Raw genomic sequence first — 15325 nt, 5'->3', positions numbered from 1 at the left:
ACAGTATTTGGAGCAGGCTGCCAGCTTAGCAAAAATGTTTACCACTGTGTGAGAAAGCAACAAATAAAATATGATAAAGTATGGTATGTAACAGAACAAACACTCCTACACAGTGGTGGCTCTTCTTCTGTATGTCACAACCTACAAAACCGCTCTGCTCCAAGCACCTTATAGCTGCACCAAATCCGGACATCCATGACGAATTAGTTTGAAAAAATATCTTTGAAATACTTTATACATACAATTATAAATAACTAAATATTAGGCTTGTCTGAATAATTATGAGTTACTTTGATTAGTTATGAGAGAAATTAAGAGAGTATCTTCTCTGCATGAGAAAATCATAGCTACATGTTTCCATGGACGCAGTGAAAGCACAAAGCTGCACTTGGGGATTATTAAGAGCTTTTTTAGTCATTTATTTTTTTATTCATAAAACTTTTTTTTTAATCAGTTAATAATTATATCTTATTATTTGTATGGTAAGGGAAAATAATACTTTTACAGATTTTTTTTGCTCTTTATTGTTACTATAGAAGTACAGGACCTAAAGCTACAATCCTGACAATTATAACAGCATGTGTAGTTTGAATGTAACATGTAAAAACCACTGATTTACATGATAAACATATAGCTGTTTGTGCAACAATCTAAATATGAAATTAAAAGTCTACAGCAGGCATGGGCAAACTACGGCACACGGGCCACATACGGCCCGTTGGGCTTTTCAATCCGGCCCGCGAAATAATTTTGTCAATATTAGAATTGACGAAATCACAGTAAAGACCACATTCATTTGGCCTTCCCCATGCAGTACCCGACGTTTCTGTTGTCCCCACTAGATGGCGCGCTCTAGACACAAGTGACCTTTGTTGGTTTATTAGGGTCCGAGCACCGAGGGTGCGAAGGACAGGCGGTGCCAGGGCACCGACTGTCCAAGGCACCAGCGGTGCCAAGGACCCTATTGAAACCCTAGGGTTTATTATTATTATTATTATTATTATTATTTTTTATTTTTTTTTTTTTTCTCCCGTAAAGTAAATTGGCTTTTTGGCGGCCTTATCATACTCCAAAACGCGTGAAATTTGGCATGCACATCAGGACTGGCGAAAAATTTGATATTTTATGGGAGTTGCGCATGTGCGTGGCAAAATGGCTCTATAGCGCCACCTGCAAACTTGAAAAAGTAGTCATTAGGCCAACTGCCACAATGTTTCATGTACAGCTACAATATTTGGTGGGCATATGCAGAACATCTGGACACACCAAAAAGTCAATTACAGCCACGCCCTAAACCCAACAGGAAGTCGGCCACCTTCAATTTGCTGTAAATTTTTCAAACTTAATCACTCCTCGGGAAATGACTTGCCTTTTTGGCGGCCTTATCATGAACCAAAACGCGTGAAATTTGGCGTGCACATCAGGACTGGCGAAAAATTTGATATTTTATGGGAGTTGCGCATATGTGTGAAAAAATGGCTCTATAGCGCCACCTGCAAAATTGAAACAGTGGTCATTAGGCCAACTTCCACAATGTTTTATTTACAGCTACAATATTTGGTGGGCATATGCACCACATCAGGACACACCAAAAAGTCAATCACAGCCACACCCTAAACCCAACAGGAAGTCGGCCATCTTGAATTTGCTGTACATTTGTCAAAATTTATAGCTCCTAGTGGATAAGTCTGAGAGAACTGAAATTTGGCCAGTACATGCACCAGACCTTTCTGATGAAAAGTTATCAAAAACTCAACCAGAAGCCAAAAGGTGTGGCCATGGCGGAGCCTCAAACAACTGATCCTTCGCCATGAAACAGGAAGTGGTGTCTAATTCTTCTCAACATGCTCCAATCTGCCTGAAACTTTACATGTATGATGACAGTCCTGTCCTGATGTCATCCACATAGGGATATTCATTGACAGTCATAGCGCCACCTTGTGGTTTCAGGAAATAGACATCTTTTACACTTTCATGCCCTATTGTTACCCGGTTGATCATATTCACTTCAAATGCAGTGACAACAGCCTAAACACATTGATGATGCATCCCAGTGAAAATGGTGACTTGTCATCAAAGGGCGTGTCTGTGGCGGCCAAACCAATTTCGATGTTTCGCCATGAAAATTTAACGATTCGTATCTCAGCTGAACAACATCCTATCTGCCTCAGACTTCACATGCTGGATACCAGGTCCAGTCTGAACACATCCACACTCATAAATTTTGAAAAAGTCATAGCGCCACCTGTTGGTAATAGTAAGTTTAAGGCCTTATATTTTCAGGTACAATGGCCCCAAACTTGGTGATATCATGCTGGAAATTGGTCAGTCGAGTCTTCACCTCTTGACAATCACACACTGTGAAGGGTGTGACATTTCATGTAACGCTGTTGCCGTAGCAACCAAATATCGCCATGAAAAACAAAGCCCTTTCTGACAGGTTAGGAATACTCCAATGCTCACAAAAATTACCACACACATCACCATTGACCCAAGGAACAACACTGTATGCATCTCGGCACTGCACATGCTATAGCGCCCCCTACAGTATTTTTAACAAACAGCCCCCCCAGCACGTTTCACCTACATCCATGAAATTTGGGAGGCTTATAGAGCACATCAGGACGCACAAAAAAGCCTCTTGGAGCCATGTCCTAAACCCAACAGGAAGTCAGCCATCTTGGATTAATTGTGAGATTTTTGATGATTTTTCTCATTTTTGAGAGTTAATACCTCCTAGGGGATAATTCCAGGAGACCTGAAATTTTGTCAGTCCACACAGCAGGACTTGGTTTGGAAAAGTTATCAAAAGTTTAACCAGAAGCCAAATGGCGTGGCCATGGCGACCATCAGCGTTTTGATGCTTCGCCATGAAACATCAACTGCTGTATAACTCTCCTCTGCATGCTCCAATCTGCCTCAAACTTTCCATGTGTGATCACAATCCAATCCTGATCACATCTACAGGCCAACAGACACTCTCAGTCGCAGCGCCACCTGATGGAGGGACAGTAAATGCTGTATAACTGGCCTCTACATGATCAAATCAGCCTGAAACTTTTCATGAGTGATCAGAGTCCAACCCTCATCACATCCACTGTGTGAAATACACTCTGAGTTACAGCGCCACCTGGTGGATAGACAGGAAATGCTCTATAACTGCTCTGAACATGCTACAGTCTGGCTGAAATTTTAAATGTATGATTGGACTCTGGTCCAGATGCGATTCAGAGGCCGACATACACTCTCAGTCACAGCGCCACCTGGTGGACGTGCGTGGATTCACGACCAGCATGGATGCGAGGACCCGTCCATCGCTGCTTGCAGCTTTAATTATTATTATTTTTTTTTTTTTTTTTTTTTTTTTTTCTCCCGTAAAGTAAATTGGCTTTTTGGCGGCCTTATCATACTCCAAAACGCGTGAAATTTGGCATGCACATCAGGACTGGCGAAAAATTTGATATTTTATGGGAGTTGCGCATGTGCGTGGCAAAATGGCTCTATAGCGCCACCTGCAAACTTGAAAAAGTAGTCATTAGGCCAACTGCCACAATGTTTCATGTACAGCTACAATATTTGGTGGGCATATGCAGAACATCTGGACACACCAAAAAGTCAATTACAGCCACGCCCTAAACCCAACAGGAAGTCGGCCACCTTCAATTTGCTGTAAATTTTTCAAACTTAATCGCTCCTCGGGAAATGACTTGCCTTTTTGGCGGCCTTATCATGAACCAAAACGCGTGAAATTTGGCGTGCACATCAGGACTGGCGAAAAATTTGATATTTTATGGGAGTTGCGCATATGTGTGAAAAAATGGCTCTATAGCGCCACCTGCAAAATTGAAACAGTGGTCATTAGGCCAACTTCCACAATGTTTTATTTACAGCTACAATATTTGGTGGGCATATGCACCACATCAGGACACACCAAAAAGTCAATCACAGCCACACCCTAAACCCAACAGGAAGTCGGCCATCTTGAATTTGCTGTACATTTGTCAAAATTTATAGCTCCTAGTGGATAAGTCTGAGAGAACTGAAATTTGGCCAGTACATTCACCAGACCTTTCTGATGAAAAGTTATCAAAAACTCAACCAGAAGCCAAAAGGTGTGGCCATGGCGGAGCCTCAAACAACTGATCCTTCGCCATGAAACAGGAAGTGGTGTCTAATTCTTCTCAACATGCTCCAATCTGCCTGAAACTTTACATGTATGATGACAGTCCTGTCCTGATGTCATCCACATAGGGATATTCATTGACAGTCATAGCGCCACCTTGTGGTTTCAGGAAATAGACATCTTTTACACTTTCATGCCCTATTGTTACCCAGTTGATCATATTCACTTCAAATGCAGTGACAACAGCCTAAACACATTGATGATGCATCCCAGTGAAAATGGTGACTTGTCATCAAAGGGCGTGTCTGTGGCGGCCAAACCAATTTCGATGTTTCGCCATGAAAATTTAACGATTCATATCTCAGCTGAACAACATCCTATCTGCCTCAGACTTCACATGCTGGATACCAGGTCCAGTCTGAACACATCCACACTCATAAATTTTGAAAAAGTCATAGCGCCACCTGTTGGTAATAGTAAGTTTAAGGCCTTATATTTTCAGGTACAATGGCCCCAAACTTGGTGATATCATGCTGGAAATTGGTCAGTCGAGTCTTCACCTCTTGACAATCACACACTGTGAAGGGTGTGACATTTCATGTAACGCTGTTGCCGTAGCAACCAAATATCGCCATGAAAAACAAAGCCCTTTCTGACAGGTTAGGAATACTCCAATGCTCACAAAAATTACCACACACATCACCATTGACCCAAGGAACAACACTGTATGCATCTCGGCATGGTAGAGACAGCAAGTCTCCTGTGTCCAGAGCGCAAAAACAAATTTGAAAAAATTAGTTTGTCAGCAGGACAGTTACTTGCCATGCTGAACTAATGGACGAAGACTTAGCCAGCTCACTGAACGAAAAAGCGGAAAACGTCGGGCTGCTGAAAAGAATCCAGGATAAGGTGAAGGAGGAAAACCCTGAGCTGGATGCGATTTTCCTACACTGCTTAATCCACCAGGATGCGCTCTGTAAGTCTGTTTTGCATCTTGATCATGTCGTGAAGCCAGTTGTAAAACTTGTTAACTTTATGTGAGTGAGAGGGCTTCAGCATAGTTAAGTTTCTTGAAGAAACTGATGCTGATCACCAGGACTTGCTTTACCACTCATGTCCACTGGTTAAGTCTGGGGAAAGTACGTCAGTGAGTGTGGGAGCTCAAAGGCGAGATTAGCTCATTTTTGGAGTTAATCGGGAAACCTGATGATTTTCCGGAGCTGCGCCACAGAGATTGGCTGTGATTTTGCTTTTGCCATGGACATACTGATACACATGAATGAGCTAAACGTGAAGTTGCAAGGGAAAGATCAATTTGTGCACGAAATGTACACAGATGTGACAGCCTTCAAGGCCAAGCTGACTTTATTCTCAAGACAAATGTCCAAAAAAAAAAAGCTTTGCTCATTTCCCTACACTGGCGATGCTGACAGAGGCCAGTGGACATGTGATGAAATGTAAGGAATCACTAGACGACCTACACAGAGAATTCTGCCGTTGGTTCTCTGATTTTGAAAAAATTGACAAGACACTTAAGCTGGTATCATGTCCCTAGTCACAAGACCCAGAAACGGCACCTCAGGAGCTGTAGTTGGAACTGATCGATCTTCAAAGTGGCTCGGTCTTAAAGGAGAAGTTCAGCTCCCTTAAACTGAATGACTTTTATGCTTCACTAAGTGAAGCCAAGTTTGCAAACATTGGGAAGATGGCACAGAGGATGCTGGTGTTGTTCGGATCTACCTACGTGTGTGAGCAGACGTTTAGCGTGATGACCATCAACAAAGCACACCACAGATCCCAGTTAACTGATGAACACCTCAGATCGATCCTGAGAATTGCCACGACCAAACTGACACCAGACTTTGATGCACTGGCAAAAAGGGTGACCAACAACACTGTTCTCACTGAAACTGAATGTGAATATTCTTTACTTTGTCAGTATTGTCTTTAACATGTAATTCATATTAATTTGCACAATCTCCAACCATTTGATGCTGGTCTGGCCCGTCTGTCGAATTTCAAAAGTCAATGTGGCCCCTGAGCCAAAAGTTTGCCCACCCCTGGTCTACAGAGAAGTCTGCAAATTAAAAAAAAAAAAAAAAAGCAATAAAAATATCAGTTGGAATGAGTAGGAAATTTTGAAATGGAAAATGTGCAGGAATCACGAAAAACTGAATTTTTTATATTTATATTTACTTTAGAATTATTATGGTTTTACCTATAGGACATTTCATCTTTACTCTCGACATATTACAGTAATAATGAGATGCCATGACAAATGTTTCATCTTTGCTCCCCAAACCGGTGACAGTGGCCACAATAAAATGTTGTAATTCACATTGAATATTCCTGATAGTGTCTAATTTAAACATGCAAGACACCATATTTGTTCAGATTTGCGTACATGTATACCATATTCAGCAAATGTAATATTAAAAAAAAAGTATAGTATTATTCTTGATAAAGGTTTACCTTGTAAAGACAGTTTGAAGCTTATAAAGCCTCTAATAGTGCCCCATCATGTGGCTCTGACAAACAAAAGCAGCAGTGATTCATCTTTTCCACCTCTTCTTATCAGCCAAAGTTATAATGATCACTCACCTAAGGGAGGTGGCTGGCCTCTTATCACGCCGTTCCTCGTCCATTCCTCCCATTCGCTCACCTCCTTATAAATAAGCTCTGCAAACAAGACAGAAGAACAAGAAAATGTTAAATAAATCCCTGGAGAGTCGTCGTGATGGGAGCTACCTTTCTGTACAGTCTGAGTGGATGTGTATTGCATACTGTACAGTCCGAACAGCATCACGTTTCTAATTTGGACACTCTGGTCGCTGGTGTGACTCTTCTAAATATGAGTGAGGGGTCATTATCACCTGGCAGCAGTTAGCATGAGCTCATCCTGTTGCACAACTGAAAGTGATATTTACTCACAATCTTAATCTCCTCCCCTGCCTCACAGAATCAGGTTCCCCAGAGTGGAAAACCCAAACTCAGAGGCTTTAAAAGGGAATTTCAAGTCGAGCGACGCATCCTCTGGCAAATACAGTGGAGACCGAGAGTTCCTCAGGCAACTCTCAGTAAACAGCTAAGTGCAATTCTACACAATCACAGGCTGTCCCACTGGATTTGTTCAGACGTGGTTTATTTTTGTGTTTCCTTTAATAAGGCTGCAACAAACGATTATTCTTATCGCTGTTCTATAAAACGTTTGTCGACTAGAAGCCTGAAAATAGTGAGAAATATTGATCAGTGTTTCCCAAAACTCAAGATATTTTTTTCAAACCCAAAGATATTTAGTTTAAGGTCAAAGAAAACATTCAAATTCAACAATGTGGAACATAATTGCCAATGAATTTAATGGATGACAACTAGTCGAACAATGAGAACGATGAGTTGTTGCAGGTCTAAAATAAATGCTAATCAGAAAATGTGACCAGCTCATCATCTGGACTGCATTCTAAACTGATGTGTGCAAGATTTATGTCATCGACTCAAAAGGACAGCTTTAATAATGAGTAACAGCCATGTTTAAGATGTTTTGTTAAATATTTCAGCCGGTTTGGTCTTTAACTTGAAACCAAAACTTCAGATATCTAAGTTGACTTCTTTACTTATGACCTATGCTCAAAAGTTTAAATTTCAATTTAACAATAATGCAAAAACCTCTGAGGCAATTTTTAGTTAATTCCAAATCTGGTAAATAATACACCTACATTGGCAACAAAAAGTGAAGTGTTGAGTGTAAAGAAGCTCAGTATGCCGTCTAACCTTTCCACTCCTCCACGGTGTGCTCCCTTTCATCCAGCTGTTTGTCTGGGATCTTCGGAGGAGGCTGAGAAAGCGAAAATGGACTAAATGGCACATACGAGAGCGATGCCAACTTTCCACTTCAAATGATGTAATTTAAATCTCATGTGACACATTTAAGAATCACGCAGCTCTATTAGCGATCCACTTACCGCTTCCACTTCTGCTGGATCATACCAAACGTTAATATACGGGTGCTGCAGGGCCTCGTCTACTGAGATGCGCTTGGAAGCGTCGATCACTAGCATCTTGGATAAGAGATCTCTAGCTTGGCTCGCTGAGGAGGGGAAGATAAGATAACAGCAGATAAGATGCTATGCCAGTTATCACAAATCTGAGGGTGTGGTTTGATAAATGCTTTCTAGGCCATGACTACCTTTCAGTTTGTTGTGATCAGAGTCAGCAGGAAAGAGCACATCTGGGAAGAGTTTCTCGAAGCTGTATCCAGCATAGCGAGGCCTGTTTTCTACGTACGTTCTTACTGACTGGTTCAGCTTCATTAGAAAGTCCTGAGATGGAGTGCCTAGTTGCTCAATTACCTTGTTCCACTGGTCGATGTCTGAAGAGTAAATGTTAGGGAAAAAGGGCACACACACCTATTCACCCCCCGACAACTGTAACACACCTTAAGGGCAGCATGACATTTAACTTTCTTTGAGGTACACACACCAACTGATCTAGTCTACACACACACGCACAACATACATACCTCGGCCACATGATCTATGATGATGCAGCCAATACATAACTATCGCACATACTCTCTCAGCAACTGCTTCCATTTGTTATGCAATTTTCCTTGAAGTTCTTGCAACAGATGGCTGCAGCAGAGCAATGACGGAGGTCACGTTTGTCAGGTGGAATAACAGAGTGACAGAGGGGAGCGCTGAGGATGGTGTTGGTGGATCTCTTCACACTGAATGAAGTGACGACACAGTGATCAATCAATGACGAGGAAGGATACGATCAGTGCCAGGGAACAACACACTTCCCCTGATCATCTCAGCCACAATGCAGCCCACTGACCATACATCCACTGGAGGTGAGATGGCAGGGAGATGGACATGCAAACAAAACGGTGAAGAGGAGGGGCAAAAAAAGTGCAAAAAAAAAAACAACAACAAATGAAGTGAGAAGAATATAAACAGAATGGCAGGAGTGCAATGATGAAAATGGAGAACATGCAGCAACAGCCAAAAATGAGACTGCACTGAAGAACGCATTGCTAAACAGAAACGGATAAAAACAAGAACCGACATGCGGATGAAGATGTGGAGAACTGCCAGAAGGCTTTGAGTAGGCTATATGAACAATTCTGCGTAGCCTGGAACAAAATCTGTCCAAAAACTAGGGGGAAAATGTGTCTGTCTATACAGCAAGAAGCACAAAAACTGAAGAAAAAGCTGTTTAATTTTAACAAAATATTTAAGACATAAGGATACAGTCCCTTCCTGGGAAGAGGATTTTATGGCGAACCATTTCCGCCAGTATGCAGCCCACAGACCATATGTCCACTAGTGAAGTGGGACACCATAAACAAAGCCAATACAAAGTGAGGGAAATGCACAGCAGCAGGTTAGTTTCATGTAACAGGCTATTTAGTGAGCATTTTCTTACAATAGATTCCCATTATGTACAGAAACAGCATGCAGCTTATAGATTGTTAAGGTTTAAGTGTTTTTTTTTTTTATAATAGTTCAAACACAAAAATCTTATGAAGCCAACAGCTTAGATACAGTTCAAAGCTCATCACTCACCATTGGCTTGGTAGCCCATACCCAGGATAACCTCCGGTGCTCTGTAGTAGCGTGTAACCACATATGGTGTCATTAGGAGGCCTGTGGCGGCCGTCCGAGCCAAGCCGAAGTCCAAAATCTTCAGGGTGCAATCCGACTTCACAACTATATTACTGGGCTTGAGGTCCTGCAGAGGAAAACATTGAAATGCGATTTAATTCTGTCAATGTGACGCAATGACATCGAAGGGAGCATCTTTAAAGCCGTTCAGACACAAAATAGACCCCCCACACTACAACATTGACCAGCTGTAAACTGATAACACAGTTCTACATTACCAGACATGAGTAAAACCCAGCTGATAGCCTGCAGTTTCCATCTCCGAGTTACTCAGCAGTACAGACTTGCTTACTGAAGCGGCATTTTACAATATTGATTTTGTTGCTTGGAGTTCGGCTGCTCCTTCCTGCTAACTAGGGATCATGTTTCTTTGGAGATGTAACATTCCTTCAGAAGGTCTGGGCTTAATTTGTTTCCCAGTAATTAGCCCTTATCGATCCATTATCAGTGATGAGATTGTTGCCATAATTTCATTTGCTGTCAGATGCACCCCTGGCTGCATGTTTGTGATACTGATGATGACTTATATTTGTATATATTTTACACCTGCTTATCCCTGATTGACATAGGAAAACGATACCTTCACATGACAAAGCCTGTTTTCCTTTAGTCTTCAACTGAAATCCTAAAGTAACACATTTCTAATGTATTTCTAGAGGAAATTTGTTGCTAATTAAAAGAACAAATCCACTTCACCGTTTACCCTTACACTTCAGTTGCAAGTATCTCAGCAGGTTTAACAGGACACTGCCCTGGCATTAGTCTGAGAACTGATGGCCATCTGAGGCTCACCCTGTGAATGATGCCGGCAGCATGGAGGTGTTTGATGCCACACAGCATCTGATAGAGCAGATAAGACAGCCTCTCATGGTCCAGCTCCATCTGAATGACTTGACACAGGTTGGCATCCATCAACTCCATCACCAAGTATCTGACGGAGCAGAAACAGTTTCAGAGTCAGTGGAGCAAACGAACACGAGGGAGTCCAGGTTTAATTACAAATGCATGCTGTAAGTGTATCTAGTTACTTACACATCTTGGAACTCTTCTAATGATTTTTGCGGCGTAAATACATTTAATAGGCCAATGATCTGTGGGTGTAAATTCAAATTATTAAAAATATTTACACGGTAAAGCACAATTTGAGTGATATGCAAATCTAAGCATGGAAAATACCATTAGTGTTCTATCAGCCTCCCACTGGTGAAATGTAATCTATCTGAGAAATTTGCACACTTACATTTTTGTGATTGACACATTTCATTAGGACTAGCTCTCTGTACGCCCTCTTGGCATGGGTTTGATTTTGAAACGGCCGACTCAGCTTCTTGATGGCAACATTTCGTTCAAGGATTTGGTCATAGGCAGAGCTGAAGAGAAGCAAAAGTAAGCAGAGAAGCTCACAACATAGCCCCAAATGTAACATGAATTGGTAGTAGAGATCACAGGATATGGATGTAAAACATTGTGAGGGTCTGCGCTTGTGTAAGCAACAAAAATGTAGAAAATTCACAGCTGATGTGGGATTTAATTTTAGTTTCATCAGCAACAAAAGGTGACATTAAACATATATTGTGATGCCGACATGTATCCTCTGGTGACATATAGGAAACAGTCAATCAAAGCAGTTGAATATGAATAAGGAGACACTCACCAGACTATTCCCTGTGCTCCCGAGCCGATAGGTCTGAGATTCTGGTATCGCTTCAGTACTGTGAACGTTGAATCCCCAACATCGAGGCTGTAGAACTCCCTTTCTCTCTTGTTTTTGTTCATGGCGAATTCTTCAATTACTGCCTTCTGTGCATCCAAAAATGTCCTCTGTGGAGTGGAGACGAAGACACGTTCAAATATTTTGCAGCGCCAGAACTACGCCGCAGATATTACAATAGCTGCTGAGCAGGCTGGTCGACAATACGGGAAAAAAAGCCAGATGAAAACTCCTGCTTCCAAAGAGAGCGGATTAGAAATAAAGGAGAAAAGACAGTGCTGAATTTCACACTTGAAGCGAGCACTGCAGTTCCTTATCTCAGCAAACACACCAGGGTGGAAGAGTTGATATCATCAGTCGTGGTGGCAAAACAGCAAACCACGGGAAGCTCTACTCCATCATATGAAACCCAACTCTCAGAGTGACTCTGTCACACTGCAAAACCAGGCACGGTGATAATTCCTGTGAGTTTGGACCCCAGCCCAGGACTCCAGCTCAGTTCTACAAGCAGATCCTCCACAGGCACATGTTAACTGGGTCAAGTTGCACCAAGAGATTGTGAGCCCAGATAAGACACAACACAGAGATGCCAATTTGTGGGCACGATGTTCCTTACGCATTTCATTTTGCATTCAACAAAGCCGCCCAAAATCTGAAAAAGGGCAAAGAAATCAGACAGCTTCCTCTCCTTTCATTCACTTCTTATATAAGGCAGCGTAATCACCCTCCCCATTCCTCCACTCTCCCGACACACAGTCCATATGAGGGATATAATTGCCAGAATGAAATGACTCAGCTCTCCTTCTGTTCCTCCAACGTCACAAAGACGTCCATAACATCCACCTCCCTCACAACATGAAAATAGACATGCCACTTCCCTGCATACTTCATACAGGAAGAAGACTGCCCTGGCCCGAGTTATGATGGCTTGAATGACGTTACAGTCAGCGTGTAGTACTGTCTGTGCACGTACAACAAATAGCCCAGGGGATGTAGGTCATTTTTACTTTTCTTTTTTGTTTTCAATAATGAATCTACAAATTCCCCTGAAATCAATTACACACAGTTATGTTTGGGCTGTGGTATTTATGAGGAATGCAGCTCGAGCATTAGTAGTCTCATACAGCACTCAAGAGGTCAGGATCTGTTGGACGGATCTGAAGGCAGGGAGCAGTGATAAGGTGCTCTGTGTTTCTTGAAAATGCACAAACACAGCAGGGCTTCATTCCTAGAGTGCACTGCATACTAATGACTTTGTTTTCTTTGGAGAAGCTGCTTCAGCTTTATGATTTACTGAAAGGCGTCCAAAGCACACACTTTAAGGACAATGCCAAGGGTGATTAACATGCGTTACAGCAGGAGTAGCACATTAACACACCACAAAATGATATGATTAAGCTTTCTTGCCTGTAACATATCATCAAGAAACGTATTTCCCCCTCATCTTCTACCCTGAATCAGCAGATGAGATCTCTCATTATTTGAAGCCTTATGGATCAAACATTTTAATCGCACATATCATCAGATATTTGGATCTAAAGTGGGACATTTATGGTGCACACATGCAAATTGATAGAGAAACGGATAAATTCGTCTTGCTTCATCTCCCATGGAGATTAATATGAGCAGAGAATGAGTGAAGGACCACTATAGACCCCTTATTCATCCTCCCTCCATGCCGCCGTGTTAACCTTGGCCACACGACCCCTTGTCTTGTCCTGTCCATGGCAGCCGACAGGTAAACCACTGAACACTCTGCTGCACCAGAAAACCTCCCTGCATGCTAGAAACTGTAGCAGAACGTGTACGCCGGACCTTATCGCGGTGATCATGACACCCATACCGTGATATGACAGGGCCTGTTAGTGGACCACAGTGCGCAGTCGGTGCTGAGATCAGTTCATGCCTCAATTTTACGCGAACGCCGCGTCCTTAGTTACACCGACGTGGACAAAGAAGCATTTCGGTGATAAGAGAGGCTACAGTGTAACACAACAACCGCCTTTCGGTGAAGCAGCATGCAGGCGGCGACCCTCCCCCACGACCAAACAATAAGCACGTTTGAGGAGCAGAGGTGCGAATCCTCATCTTACCTCCGTCATCAAAACATCAAACTATCGATCTGTCGGCGGTCCGATCAGCGGTGGAAGGTCCCGGAGCGGCGGACTATTTGTTTATTCCGCCGACGAGGGATGATTTATTCCGTTGTGCGGGCTTAAAAATACATGACCTCACCAAATTCATTGCCTACGTTTCCATCTGGCTGCTACTGACGGGCCAGGACGCGCAGTGCGCACGGGGCATGCGTCCCAGCGCAGCGCGTCACTCATCCACAGAGACACACCCACCACCTCCTCCATCCATCCTTTCCTCTATCTATAGATGCACAAACTTGGACTGGCCCACTTCCGATTCGAACTCATTAAAATGCATTTCATTTCATGCTCTTCATTCCTGCAGTACGTTTACTTCAAATGTCTGGCCTCACTTCACTGGAAACAAAAAGCCTGTATGATGAATGGAAATCAGTCAGAGAACAAAGATAATGGCCACATTTCTATCCAAATGCGCATTACACCCAAGTTTAGTTTGCTTTCCAGCTCCTTGCTTTGCCATACAATTAAAATATATAAAACTCAGTCATTCTTGACAAATACAGTGAGAGGGATGTGTGGTTTATGGATCAGTGAGCAGAAAGAGCAAACAGACATTCACATATTTTTTTGTCTGTAACTGCAACAGAATGCATTGGATCTCCATTTCCCCAACCTGTCCTTGTTGCGAAATGCTTCATTCACAGAGGTGAATATCTACATGGCGAACACAAAGGGAGGCAGAGGAGCAGCTTCAAGCCAAATAGTTAAGTATGTGTCAAATTAATATATTATTTTTTTCATTCTTCCTGTGTCTGACCTGTTTAATTATATTAGGCTAGTTAGTTTCATGAATTTGTTTGAGATTTTCTTATTTATTAATGTAAACAAAGCCAGCTGCACAGTACTATGCATCTGTTTTGACAGAAACATACATCCAAGTATTTTTTAGTGTATTGCAATATTGTTTTCTCAATAGGGTTGTTGCATTATGTTGTTGTCAGCACAGATTTATATTGATAACACATAAAATGCCATTTTCACCTTAGTTAAAGTGTCAATATACATGTGATTTACAATGCAGTGGGGTCTTCATAACATCATATCAAAGTTGGCTGCTCTGTTTCCACAGTAAATGATGATGCAGCAGTGCATCCTAAATCATATGAACTGAGCTGAAGGCTGTTATTTGCATGATTGGAGGAATATTTGGCATCTCCTGTGAGCACAGAGATCTCTTCCATTATACAATCGGATAATTTGTGGATGATGACATTCAGAGGCTCTGCAGAAGCCCACAGCCTAGTAGACAGGATAAGGGTACCATCTAGAGTTCAACCATCAGCTCCTCTACGCTACGGAGCCATGCTCTGCGAAGGCATGTGACTCAAAGGAGGACATTAGGCAAAAAAAAAAAAAAAAAATACGTTAACTTAGAGCTGAGTGCTTTGGATTCTCCCTGCACCCACCTCGCAGCCCTGGATGCTTGTTATTTATCCTTGTCCCTGCGCAGATACCCCAAGGCCTGCAGAGACGAGCTGCGCGCAAAAAGAGCTGAGCAGCGGCATGGATGAGCGTCCCGGCATCGACTCCCGCAGCGAGATACTACGGTTTCTTACCCCTTGTTCGAAGAGAGCCCGCAGTGTGATGATCATCGTTGGGGAGCAGCCCGACAGCAGCAGGCGACCGTCCACCACCGCTTCGGCCGAGATCGTTCGTCCTTCCCAGGCTTCTC

At 42.5% G+C, this 15325-nt stretch overlaps 1 protein-coding gene across 4 annotated transcripts in view; it reads right to left on the bottom strand.

Annotated features, from left to right (window-relative positions):
* The window catches only part of mapk8a (mitogen-activated protein kinase 8a), an 18011-nt gene extending 2686 nt beyond the window's left edge, over positions 1–15325 (bottom strand). For 2 of the 4 annotated variants that reach the window (XM_022205860.2, XM_022205863.2), the window contains exons 1-11: positions 15210–15325; positions 11441–11607; positions 11027–11156; positions 10819–10877; positions 10579–10717; positions 9688–9853; positions 9373–9444; positions 8307–8489; positions 8083–8207; positions 7892–7955; positions 6725–6802 (exon numbers count right to left, since the gene is read on the bottom strand). In XM_022205860.2, coding sequence (XP_022061552.1) covers positions 6725–6802; positions 7892–7955; positions 8083–8207; positions 8307–8489; positions 9373–9444; positions 9688–9853; positions 10579–10717; positions 10819–10877; positions 11027–11156; positions 11441–11607; positions 15210–15245 — 1219 coding nt within the window. In that variant the 5' untranslated portion in view covers positions 15246–15325. Of the gene's footprint in view, positions 1–6724; positions 6803–7891; positions 7956–8082; positions 8208–8306; positions 8490–9372; positions 9445–9687; positions 9854–10578; positions 10718–10818; positions 10878–11026; positions 11157–11440; positions 11608–11828; positions 12153–13590; positions 13802–15209 lie in introns of those variants that run through there. The other 2 variants (XM_022205862.2, XM_022205861.2) reach the window with 2 other exon arrangements.

This window comes from Acanthochromis polyacanthus, chromosome 15 (assembly GCF_021347895.1).
Source record: "Acanthochromis polyacanthus isolate Apoly-LR-REF ecotype Palm Island chromosome 15, KAUST_Apoly_ChrSc, whole genome shotgun sequence".
Taxonomy (NCBI): Eukaryota; Metazoa; Chordata; class Actinopteri; family Pomacentridae; genus Acanthochromis; species Acanthochromis polyacanthus.
The sequence above is the reverse complement of the archived record's forward strand: the minus strand, read 5'-3'. Positions and strand labels throughout refer to the sequence as shown.